The sequence below is a fragment of the Equus asinus genome, chromosome 11 (assembly GCF_041296235.1).
Source record: "Equus asinus isolate D_3611 breed Donkey chromosome 11, EquAss-T2T_v2, whole genome shotgun sequence".
Lineage (NCBI taxonomy): Eukaryota > Metazoa > Chordata > Mammalia > Perissodactyla > Equidae > Equus > Equus asinus.
Window position 1 is genome coordinate 1723348 of NC_091800.1, and position 12627 is coordinate 1735974.

Genomic DNA, 12627 nt, shown 5'->3' on the forward strand with positions numbered 1-12627 from the left:
ACAGGGCGGAAACGTGGTTGAAGGGTCTGTCTTCACCTGAGGCTGTTCTCACATGGGATGATAGCTGCGGGCGGTCTGCGCTTCCGATGACTAGAGGAGTTCATTCCTCAGTCCTTCAGAGGGATTGGGCGGCACATCACAGCACAGTGTAAAAACTACAGAAATCCCTTAACCTAAGATCTGGTCTGGACCGCCCTTCTCCTATGGTTAAATGGAAGAACATAAGCTTTGGAGAGAAGAGGGAACTATGTTTACGCAAAATAACTCCGCTGAGCCTCGGTTCCTTTGTCTATAAAATGGGCAGTACAGCACATCTTCTGTAGAGTTACTGTGATCGCTAAATATTGTTTGCAAAGGGGTCATCATGTAGTAGTCTTCAATAAACGGAAATGCCCTTTCTTTTTGATTTTGGAAAGGCTCTTGTTCTACTCAAGCAGTTTCCTTCCATTTGGTCTTCAAAGAGTTTTCTCATGCCTCATGGTTCTAGAGTCCAGTAGCCCAGGAACACTCTTTCTAGTTGTAGGAGACACTGATGGCTGCCTCCCCATATATTCCCCGTTTCCCATCCCCTACTGACTCCTATTGATCTGCAGATGGGCAAGTGGCATCAATTGGCCCAACCAAAGGGAAAGACAAAGCTCTGCTTACCACCCACAGCCATCTTATGACCCCGAAAGGACCCCGCCTTGGAGAAGCCGACACCGAGGGTGGCCAAGTGAACTACGAACCGAATGTGGACCTTGATGCCATCACTGAGCTGTTGATACTAAAGTGCCTCGAATCATCCTGATGACTTATTGTTAAGCCAGTTTGAGTTCACTTTACTGCTACTTAACAGCCAAAAGCTTTCTGAACGATTCAGTAGTAGATCTTATTAAACCTACCACAGAGAAAAACCATGCTTACAGACTCTGTCTTATTCTCATCTACTTTATCCTCGAGGGCAAATATTATTTTATGTTGCATATTGTTACTTTGTACTCACCTCTTTTACGTGTTCCTGGCTCTGCACCCTTAGTAAACCCTAACTTCTATATATATTTCTTTGTTCTGCATGTCTTGCTTGAATTATTCATTGATAAACTTAATGATTAAAAGCTACCTTAATCTCGGGTAAGACTAGGCATTCTGGGAACATGCCTCACACAGCCTCCCAACTGCTCACATGGACTTGATAATAAACACCGTCTCCCCCACAAGCCGAACACACCTTCCTTTGACAACAGAAGTGGATGCGTTTTCTTTTCTTGTTTGCAAACCCCTAATCTTGAGGGGTTATCCATCAAGTTCCTGCTTGTTTGGTCAACACCTCCAACCCTCAACCCATTTGCTGACACAAACAACTGGACCCAGGTCTGATCACAAGCTTCAACTACTCCGAGTCTTCTTGGTGCTCCGTTATTCTGACGGTCCTGTCTTCTACAATCTCATAGGTGAGAGTCTTATAAAAGAACATTTCAAACCCATCGTGATTGATATAATTCTCTTCAAAGGAAGAAGGCATTTCCTTCAAAGGTTGTCAGTTATGTCAAAGGAAAAAGGAAAAAGGCAAAACTTTAATGGGCACCTCTAATAATTTGACCATTTGAAACAGCAGCATGTAAACTGAGTTCAGAATCCAGATAGCTCATCTAAAGAAACGCAGTACACCTGGAAAATGCAACCTGCTAAGCTGCTCAACACCAGCAAATTTAAGAGTTCAAACTAAGAATAGCGTATGAAAGGATGTAAATATTCCTGTCAAAGTTTAACATATTTGATTAAACTGAAGAATGTTCATAAGCTGTGAATATACTTAGCTTAAAGTTTTGTTTTTTTTTTTTAAAGATTGTCAACAGTTATCTCAGTTGCCCATTTTTTTTTCTTTCGCTATTTCTCCCCAAATCCCCCTGTTAAATAGTTGTATATTTTTGGTTGTGGTCCTTCTAGTTGTGGCACATGGGACACCACCTCAGCGTGGCTTGATGAGCGGTGCCATGTCCAAACGAGTGAAACCCTGGGCCACCGCAGAGTAGCGCACGAAGTTAACCCCTCGGCCATGGGGCCGGCCCTAAGCTTAAAACATTTTAAACAAGAGAGGCTAGGCACAGTGCATTTTTTATTCTGCATAAAGTAAAAAATATCCCCACTTCCCCTGAAAAACAGTGTCATATCTAAAACACAATAGTAAATATTAACAATTAAGACATTACATAACACTATATACATGAACATGAATCCATATTCTTTAACTTTTCAGTATTCGAAGAATACACTGCAGCATGGAGATTATGACAAAAATGTTTTGCTTTTTCTAATTCATAGTTCTTCTGGTTGATTTACATTAGGAGGCGTTCGAGGTGAAAAGGCAATTAAGCCCCCACCAAAGGAAGCGTGCCTGGCGTGGTCCTGTCACTTCTCCTCCACCTGAGTGAAGGGATCACTGCACCCCGGGCGTGGCTAGAGAACAAAGTCAGAGAAGTCACTAAAGTAACATTCAAGTTTCACCAACTTTGTCTGCAACATTGCAAGTTAATAGTGGATTAATTAATAACATAACATTTTTGTACCTAATAAAATTATTAACGTAATGATTATGCTACTTTCTAGCAGATATGTCAAAACTATAGCTTTTTTCATTGAAAGGGTGACTAACATGTAAATGGACTCAGCAGCACATGCAGAATGAATAAAACTGAGGCCACATCTTAAGCCACTTATGTAGAGTCCACAAATCCTAACCCATAGAGCCGCACTTAATATGCCTTTTACTAGTCGGGTCCTGTGGGATCCTTTCCTCTGTTCCCCCTCAAGCCCCAGTTCAGGCTCAAATGATGCCATGGAGCAAGTCATAATTTGGGTGTGAAATGGACAGGGGGGACCAACAAAAAATATATCAAAAAATCAAAATTCTAATATATACAGAAGTAGAAAAGAATTCACAAGGAGAGTAAATTATAAGGTACTAAGATTTATCAGCAAGATAATGTATAGATAACTGTGAAGTACTTGTAATCATATTACTAATATATGAAAAACAGAATATTATGATTCATTAGCTTCCAGATTTACTTATAAGATCATATATTATCAGAACCTATCATTCTGAGTTCAGATCTAGGAACAAGATGAAGTCAAGTTTCTATAAATGGGCCTTATGCCGAAATGCCTGACCCTCTGGTCTCAGCCTGCGATTAAAGGCAGCTGGAACCAAGAAGGACCAGAGTGTGGGTCACAGTAACACACTTCTTTCTGCCCCGGAGACACCAGGCCACCCAGAAGCCTGAAAACCAAGAAGGCATCTTTGAGAGCCAATGAAAGCCAAGATAACAGAGGTCCTGAAGGAACTGGTGGCTTCAGGAACCCAAGCATTGGCCAGGCTTCATGAGGTTAACAACAGCTGCTGCTGTTTGATCCCACACTTGCCATAATGAATTGTTTACATTCTGAAATCAAAGATCAACAAATCAAGGCCATTCCCTGAGCCATTTTAGCAATTGCCCTGGAAAATTTCAAGGTAAGGCTGTACACCAGAGTTTCAGCCGGGCTACACATTAAAATGACCTGGCAAAGGTCTACCCCAGATCGCTGAACTACAACCACGTGAAAGGGCAGAAAACCAGGGCAGCAAACACTCAGTGGGCAAGAGAGCACTGCAGCATCGTGCCCGTGCCAGTGGCCCTGAACACGAGGCAGACGCTCTGCCTAAGAGAGGCCCAGGGTGGATCAGGGAAATGGAGCCCTGAAGTTACAACATGCTTTAGGAACATAACACATTCATATCCCTCTCCTCATAAGAGATTAAACGTGTGCAGCTGTGCCTGGACATGAGGCAACATGGGAGAGACGAGAGCGTCCACAGGAAGGCTGCCCAGAGGGCTGATGCTGGAGCTGGAGTTAGAGGCAAGAGGTCACCAAAAGTAAAGGCTGGGGGCTTCCAAATAAAATAGAACATAATTAGAGTAAGCAAATTAGAATGAAAACAGCCAATGACACCTGAAGCTAGGCTAGACATCGTGTCCCCAAGCGCATGCTTCAGATGGGTGGAAACCTTGCCTTACACTTTCCTGCATCAGTTAGAAACACCTGCATAACCCGGGCCACATGTTAGATATTCATGTACTCAACCGACTCGTCACAGCACATTTGACACATAAGTCACATAAGGAAATACACCTTCAGAGCTTAATGCTAAAACAAACTATATTTTAAAGTATGTAAACACGAAATTTTGTTCCCATTTTGATAAAAATGAATAACAAATGGATTTCAGCGTAAAAAAATAAGATGTAAATTTTAAACTGCATTTCAATTAAAAACTGAGTAATATTCATTTTATAAAACAAATCTAGAATATAAAAGAACTTTTCAGATTAAGTTGGAAAACTTACTGAATCAAGAAGATGGCATTCAGTCATGAGATTTTTATTATCAAATACTGCTGAAAAAAGAATTTTTAACTTTTTAAATATTCTCACAGTCAAGGGTTATTAGAAATGGACAAAGCTTTGAAAGATATGAGAAGTTCCATATATCAAATGCTAAGACAAAAATATAGGTCATCTTAGGCTATAACAGTTTTTCAAAATTCTCATCCTTAATTTCAGCATAAAAAGGGACTTCTACAAACAAATCTCATGCTTGTAACATTAAAGGTGCCCAAAAGAATCTCAATGAAGAACCCAGCTGGGGAAGATGAAATGTCCGGCCAAGGTGATGTTTATTTTGCATTAGGCACCAGCCAGAAGAGCACCACAGAGCAGCAGAAGAGAGGAGGCAGAACTATCACATGCTATATTATAACAAAAACGCAAGAGCCCTTTCCTAATGCATGACAATCACAACAAAGTAGGTAGGAGTAGGCAGTAGGGAAGAAAAATTGGTCATTTGGAAGAAAGGTTTGACGATGTGTGTTGTAAAGGAGGAGAACTAAAAAAACTTCAGGGAATTTCTCTAATTCTTAGTCTTCACAAACAATGAAGGATCCCAAATAGTTCGGTCTAATGTAAAATGCTACTTATATCCAACATGGATTAGTATCTGCTGTTGATTTTTTTTTTTTTTTTTTTTTTTTTTGGTGAGGAAGATGGCCGCTGAGCCAACATCTGTGGCAATCTTCCTCCATTTTGTATATGGGATACCACTGCAGCATGGCTTGATGAACAGTGTGTAGGTCTGTGCCCAGGTTTCAAACCTGCAAACCCTGGGCCACCGAAGCGTAGTGCAGAAGCCCAGCCACTATGCTACCAGGAAGGCCCTGCCCCTGTTGTCGATTGTTAATAGGTCTACCACAACCGGGGTCTACCTCAGCTGATTTCCTTGGAATATTTTGAAATTAGCACATTTACTGTGTTTCAAAAGTTCTGGGCAAAAGTTTTGATACAAATGAAAATAAAACCAAACCCAACTTCCATAAGCATCATTTTTTAAGCACAGCCAGAGAAGTGTGATGGTTTGGTGCCTAAGCTTCCTTTCCTGCTGAAATTCTCATCCAGCCTGGCACCAACCTGAAGGAAATCACCTCCTCATCATCTCCCTTCCCTCTTGGGACCTGTGACCTTTCTCCCAGGACCGTGGGGTTAGGGGCTAATAACAGAAGTGAAGTCACTTAGCAAACACAGAAATGCAACTTTAGGAGATTTGTCACTTCAAGTAATCTAATCCCATCCATCAAATGAAATCTGCAAGTGTTTGGTGGTGAGGATGTGGTCTATTTTCCAGAAATGACAGACAGCTTATATCACTTCCTGTGAAAATTTTTTCACCTGCTGTACAAGCTCCCATCCAACCCAAATACTTTTCTTAAGCAGTCTCAGCAGAAAAACTAACCTGAGAACGATTTAACGGGACATTCGATTCTAAAAGATCCAGCGTCAAAGGTTATATGATCAACTTCCTTCGGCACCGCAGAGCCCACGGCCTCAGCACGCTCTCCCGGCTGCATCCTCTCTCTCACTGCCTTCTTCACAGCAGCGAGGCGACCCCCATCTGCGATCCCAGCACCATCCTGTTTTGGTTCACTCCCTATACCTGAAACAGATTTGTCCTACAAAGAGAAATTATGACATTTACTAAAGCAACTCGTTACCATCTTATAAGAAAAATAAATAAAGCATACCTGAAGTATTTCACACATCCGTCTTATACTTATCAAGTTCCTAGTTTGTGCTAAACGTGCTAGGGGTCAAAGGTAAAGGACAAAGTTCCTGCCCTCAAGGAGTTAGTCTAGGCTGTTGTCATTTAATGTAAACAAAGACAAGACCCCTCAACATGTCTAAAAACTGATGGAAAAGAGAGAACAAGGCTAACTGATGGAAGGAGAGGTCAATGAATAAGAGGTCTGAGGGAATGGTTTCAAAGTACAGATAAAAGATTAGTTTGATTTTACTTGTTCAGTAATCTTAACAGTGGCCTATACAATAAAGTAGGAGAGGACCAGGAGGAGGGAGAAGCCAGGAAGAAAATGGGAGCCAGAGGAGGGGGCGCCGGGGAGGCTGAGCCGGAGACGGAGCCCGTCCCCGCAGCGAGGCCGGCACGGACCCCCTCCCGGTCACGGCCACTGAAGCCTCGGTGCCTGACGGCGAGGCCGACGGCCAGCAGTCCTCTCCTCAGGCCGAGCCGCCGCCGCCGCCGGGGGAGCTCGCCCGCAGCCCGGAGGCGGCGGGGCCGGGGCTGGAGGCCGAGGAGAAGCTGCCCGCCGGGTGCTGGAGCCGCGGCAGCCGCGCTCAGGAAGGGGCCGACCCTCGCCTTCCCCTGCCCGCCGCCCTAGAGCCCCCCGCTCCCAAGGAGCGCCCGGAGCCGCCGCGGCCCCAGCCCGCAGCCCCGCGCTCGTGCCGCCGGCGGGCGGGACTCCGCGCTGTCGCAACTCATCCCCGCTCGGAGGTGCGGGTCACGCTGCACCCCGTCATTGAGGACGCGCTCGTCGTGTCGTTCCGCCTCGGGGAGAAGCTCTTCTCCGGGGTCCTCATGGATCTGTCCAAAAGATAGGAAGTGCAGAGACTCCTTTCACGGCTCTCCATTCTGTTTCCTGCAGCAGCACACACTCTGATGGTTTGGGCCCCGTGGGACCCCTGTGACAGTATTTCCCAAAAGGGAATAGAAGGATAAACCCGAAGCTATGCAGCTTCAAAGTAACACATTCCAAGAAGGGACAGAAGTCCAGCGTGAAGCGAATGGTGGTGTTCCTGGGGATCCCCCTCCTGTCCCGCCTCCGGAGCCGAGCTTGGCTGAAAGCCTGTGGACTTCCAAACCACCTCCTCTCTTCCACGAAGGAGCACCTTATCCTCCCCCTTTGTTTATCAGGGACACATATAACCAATCAATACCTCAGTCACCTCCGCGGAAAATTAAGCGACCCAAACGAAAGATGTACAGGGAAGAATCTACTTCAATAATGAATGCTATTAAACTACGACCCCGGCAAGTCCTGTGTGACAAATGTAAAAACGGTGTTGTTGCTGAAAAAAAGGAAATTAGAAAAGGCAGTAGTGCAAGTGACTCTTCTAAATATGAAGATAAAAAACGGAGCAAGGAAAGTATAACTACTGTGAACAAAACACTGAAAACTGACCATAAAGTGGATGGGAAAAACCAAAATGAAAGCCAGAAAAACACTGTGGTTCAGGTTTCAAATATTGCTCACAGCAGAGGCAGAGTAGTCAAAGCTTCTGCTCAGGCGAACACAACAAAGGCTCAGTTAAGTACCAAAAAAGTGCTCCAGAGTAAGAACATGGATCATGCAAAAGCTCGGGAAGTGTTGAAAATTGCCAGAGCACAGGCACAAAAGAAGCAAAGTGAAACCTCTAAGTCCAAAAATGCACATTCAAAAGTCCATTTCACACGCCGCTATCAGAATCCTAGCTCAGGTTCCCTTCCACCCCAGGTTCATTTAAAGCCACAAAGGTACAGGAATGAAGAAAATGACTCCTCTCTGAAGACAGGACTTGAGAAAATGCGGAGTGGCAAGATGGCACCCAAGCCCCAGTCTCGCTGCACCTCTACTCGCTCAGCAGGTGAGGCCCCTTCAGAAAATCAGAGCCCCTCAGATGGCCCTGAAGAGGCCAGCTGTGCGGTTCAGGACACAAACGAAGTGCTTGTGCCTGGTGAGTAGGAGAAACCACAGACACTGGGCAAAAAGGGCAGCAAAAGCAATATCTCTGTTTACATGACCCTAAATCAAAAGAAATCTGACTCTTCCAGTGCGTCAGTGTGTAGCATTGATAGCACGGATGATCTGAAATCCTCCAACTCTGAGTGTAGTTCTGAAAGCTTTGATTTTTCCTCCAGGCAGTATGCATGCACCTTCCACCTCCTCCACTTCCTCCTCTTCAAAGGAAGAGAAAAAGCTCAGTAATTCCTTGAAAATGAAAGTCTTTTCCAAAAACGTCTCTAAATGTGTCACAGCAGATGGCAGGACCATATGTGTAGGGGACATTGTTTGGGCCAAGATATATGGCTTCCCTTGGTGGCCAGCCCGTATTCTTACTATAACTGTGAGCCAGAAAGATAACGGCCTTTTGGTTCGACAGGAGGCCCGTATTTCATGGTTTGGGTCTCCAACAACATCTTTCCTTGCTCTTTCGCAACTCTCCCCCTTTTTAGAAAACTTCCAGTCATGCTTTAATAAGAAGAGAAAGGGCCTGTATCGCAAGGCTATCACAGAGGCAGCTACGGCTGCCAAGCAGCTGACCCCTGAAGTGCGGGCTCTGTTGACACCGTTTGAAACATGAACATGGACAGGAAGGTAGGCAAGAACCATTGGAAGGTGCCACAGATCTCCTAATTTAGTTAGGAGTAACTTCTATGAAATAGCCTGGCCAAATTGGAGAGAGAAATTGCACTCAGCTGGCTGCTTTTTTTATACTTACCTTATAGCCATTTTTAGACTGAGAAGCTTAAACTGAAGAAGCAATCAAATTTTGTCTTAAGGAAGTGAGATTTTAGCAGTATTTTTGAGTTTTGACGTCTAAAACCATCCCAAGGCATAGGAGCCATAGCCTCAACTGAAAATGAATTTTTGCAGGGACTGTTAATTGCCATTTGTACCTAGTACTGTGTGTATGTGTGTGTATATATATACGGACACGTACATATGTGTGTGTGTATATACACATATATATATATAATATAGCCTGTCACTATGTGACACAGGTTGCATATTCGGGATTGCAGTAAGGGCTGGTGAGCTGGGGGGAATAGTGTGGATATTTAATGACTACTTGCTTTTTAATTAACGAACACTTAGCCTTTCTACGTGCATAATGGTGCAAGAATGGCGCATAGGTGTCTGAAAAACTGAGATGCTTGCTATTAAGTTGCAGACTGGGTACCTAGCCCAGTATTTGAGATCGAGACTGTCACAGCTGGCTAGGTTTGAATCATCACTCTCTCTCTTTCGTCCAATGGTTATTTAACAAAAACTTTCAAACTTCTGGTTTGGGAGTTTAGATAGCTTTGTCTTTGGATATGTAAATAGTCTATTGCTGAATTTGGTCAGATTTCCTGACTGGCTGTTCCTAAATTCCTGGGATACGTCCTAGTAAATTGCACTTTATGAATTAATTGTCATATGTGTAATTGTTGCATTTTGGATTTACCTAATTTGATAATTTTTAAAAAATATTTTCATTTAAGGTATCTGTTTGCAGGTCAGAAAATGAGAAAATGTAATCGTGTAATGCTCTGAAATGTAAAAAAAAGCTGTAAATAAAATCAACTAAATCCAAAATAAAATAAAATAAAGTAGGAGAAAAACACTGCGGGTAAGGGGCAGAATTACAAGGCTCTGATATAATGCTATCTTGACACAGCCATTATCTGCGTCGCTGGTGGTGTTATGTTCCCAAGACTAAGCACCGGATAAAAAATGCCCACAGGAGGTCCAAATGTCCCAGCATCCTTCCTGCTTAATAGACTTGAAATTCATTCAATCAATCTCGTCACTGCCCTCAGGGCCTTTGTCATGAGTAAGACATTACCTCATTGGTAAAATAAGGAGACTTCATTAGTAAAATAATCCTACAATAATCTTTTAATACTCTAACATCTTAAACTCCTAAGACAGAATTCAAAACACAGTTTTTATTTGGATTACACAGCATAATAAAGTACCAGTTTAGAAACCTGATTTTACAACCACAGGCGTTTTTCTAAAATCTAAAAGAAAAAATGGCAGGGCTCCAAGGTGGCTTGAGAAGTAGCAATCTGAACCAAAAGCTTGGAGTTAAAATATTTTAGGAAAAAAATTACTACAAATAGATAAGAATGGAATCTATCATGTCAACAAAGCCAATTTTACAGAGAAAATAGGAACTTTTCCATGATAAAATTTGGGAAGAAGAGAGAGAGTCTAAGAGTCATTGTTCCTCTTTTCTCCTTAAGAAGTTCCTTCATTTTGAAATACATCACACACAAGAGTATATAAAGGAGAGAGACGGTATAGCCTGTGGGTTAAGAACATGGGTTCTGGAGTGAGAAACCCAGCTCCACCCTGGGCACGTGCTCGAGTCTTCCTGGCCTCAGATTCCCCACCCGGGGATAACGGCACCCACTTCACAGGACTGTTGTGAGGATTAACTGAGTCAATGTGTGTAACGGCCTGGGAAGCATAGTTGGCACATACTAAGCATTATGTAAATTATTTACTACTGCTATTATTACTACAAAACAACGGATAGGTACAGTCTAAAGAATAAAACACACTGGTACATACCACCGCTTAGCAACTCAGAAGCTCTCAGGGGGACCAAATCCAATCTCAGCCCCCACATCCCCTCCCAGAAATGACCATCCTGAATTTTGTGTTGACCTTTCCTCACTCTTTCAAGACAATCAGGACATTGTAATTAATAGATGACACGTTTTGTGAAATGATGAAAAACCTGAAGCTAAATGTTTCTAAAGCTTAAATTCATTAAAGTAAAAGTCTATATTAGAAATCCACAAATTTACCTGAAACACGTCTTTGCTCGTACCGCAGGCTTTCTCCCATCCACACTCCTCAAGTATGGTGAGACTGTTGAATTTGTGGCGCAGATCCTGTATCTGTTAATAAATAAAGCACAAGTTTATCAGATTAATGCTAACCATATTAAATTCACAAACTAATGAACAAAAGCTTCAAAAAAATTGACGACTGGGACTGGTGACATAAATTTAGACTGTCATTTTCAATTTAGTATTCAAATCACTTCTTATGGTAAAATTGTTCATTGTTATTTTATGTTATAAACCTCAAAAATCTACATAAAGGATGTCATATGTGAATAATTCTCCTAAATTATTTTGATGACTAAAGTGGTAGGAGAGATATCCTAAATTATACAGTGTGAACACAATCTCTCTCCCATTTGTTGTTCTTGTTGCTGTTTTTTTTTTACAGTTTATTTATCCCTTCTCCTACTGAGGAACATATTCGTTGCTTCCAAGTCTTGGCAATTATGAACAAAGCTGCTATAAACTTTTGCGTGCACATTTTTGTGTGGACACAGGTTTTCAGCTCATTTGGGTAAACACCAAGGAGCGTGACTGCAGCATCGTATGGTAAGACTGTTTAGTTTTGTAAGAAACTGCCAAACTGTCTTCCAAAGTGGCTGCACCATTTTGCACCCCCGCCAGCGATGAATGAGCGCTCCAGTTGCTCCACATCCTCACCAGCATCCGGTGCCGTCAGCGGTTTGGATCTTTGCCATTCTACGTGTGTACTGGTGTCCCATCGTACTTTTAACTGGCAATTCTCTAAGGGCATATGATGTTGAGCATCTTATCTTTTCATACACTTACTCGCCATTCATCTGTCTTCTTTGATCAAGTGTCTGTTCAGGTCTTTTGCCCATTTTTTTTTTAAAGATTTTATTTTTTTCCTTTTTTTCCCCAAAGCCCCCTGGTACATAGTTGCATATTCTTCGTCGTGGGTCCTTCTAGTTGGGGTGTGTGGGACGCCGCCTCAGCGTGGTGTGATGAGCAGTGCCATGTCCGCGCCCAGGACTCGAACCAATGAAACACTGGGATGACTTCAGTGGAGCATGCAAACTTAACCTCTCGGCCACTGGGCCAGCCCCCTTTTGCCCATTTTTTTAATCAGGTTGTTTGTTTCATCATTGTTGAGTTTTAAGAGTTCTTTGTATATTTTAGAAAACAGTCCTTTATCAGATAGGTCTTTTGCCAAATTTTTCCCCAGTCTGTAGCTTGCCTTCTCTTTCTCTTGATGCAATCTCATTTTATTTTTATTTTTTTGGTGAGGAAGATTGGCTCTGACCTAACATGTGTTACCAATCCTCTTCTTTATTGCTTGAGGAAGCCTAGCCCTGAGCTAACATCTGTCCCAATCTTCCTCTATTTTGTATGTGGGTCACCGCCACAGCATGGCTTGATGAATGGTGTAGGTCCATGCCTGGGATCGGAACCCACAAACCCTGGGCCAATGAAGTGGAGTGTGCCAAATTTAACCACTATACCACTAGGCTGACCCTGACACAATCTCATTTTAAAGGATTCAAATAATATACATACTAGGAGGATGGGAATATATGATCCCCATCCTTCTGGTATTTCCAATCTCCCCAAAGTGGTAACCACTGTCAACAGTTGGGTAAATATGCTTTGAGTCTCCGTACTATGCATTTATACAAATAGGTACTCTCAATCTCC

At 42.9% G+C, this 12627-nt stretch overlaps 1 protein-coding gene and 1 pseudogene across 4 annotated transcripts; one reads left to right on the forward strand and one right to left on the reverse strand.

Moving 5' to 3' along the window:
* Positions 1-2085: 2085 nt before the first annotated feature.
* On the reverse strand, positions 2086-6654 carry LOC106844946 (disks large-associated protein 5-like). 4 transcript variants are annotated; one of them, XR_011506791.1, is made up of 4 exons: positions 6368-6654; positions 5809-6025; positions 4371-4420; positions 2086-2439 (listed from the first exon to the last, which is right to left on the reverse strand). XR_011506791.1 is itself a non-coding variant. In XM_070520309.1 (4 exons), exons 1-4 carry the CDS (start codon positions 6113-6115, stop codon positions 2392-2394), a joined length of 330 nt encoding a protein of 109 aa, XP_070376410.1. In that variant the 5' UTR covers positions 6116-6654; the 3' UTR covers positions 2086-2391. The 4 variants fall into 4 exon arrangements, 3 of the variants coding, with proteins under 3 accessions (XP_070376410.1, XP_070376409.1, XP_070376411.1); XM_070520309.1 differs by having other exon boundaries at positions 4371-4417; positions 6098-6654; XM_070520308.1 differs by having other exon boundaries at positions 6098-6654.
* On the forward strand, positions 6441-10807 carry LOC139046588 (PWWP domain-containing protein 2A-like; annotated as a pseudogene).
* The last annotated feature ends 1820 nt before the right edge of the window (positions 10808-12627 follow it).

Coding starts and splice junctions, on each gene's coding strand:
- LOC106844946 (XM_070520308.1), bottom strand. Junction 4,421..5,808: donor TCCCGTTAAATCGTTCTCAG/GTTAGTTTTTCT, acceptor TTCTTTTTTCAG/CAGTATTTGATAATAAAAAT. Junction 2,440..4,370: donor AATGCCATCTTCTTGATTCA/GTAAGTTTTCCA, acceptor TTTGTTCTCTAG/CCACGCCCGGGGTGCAGTGA.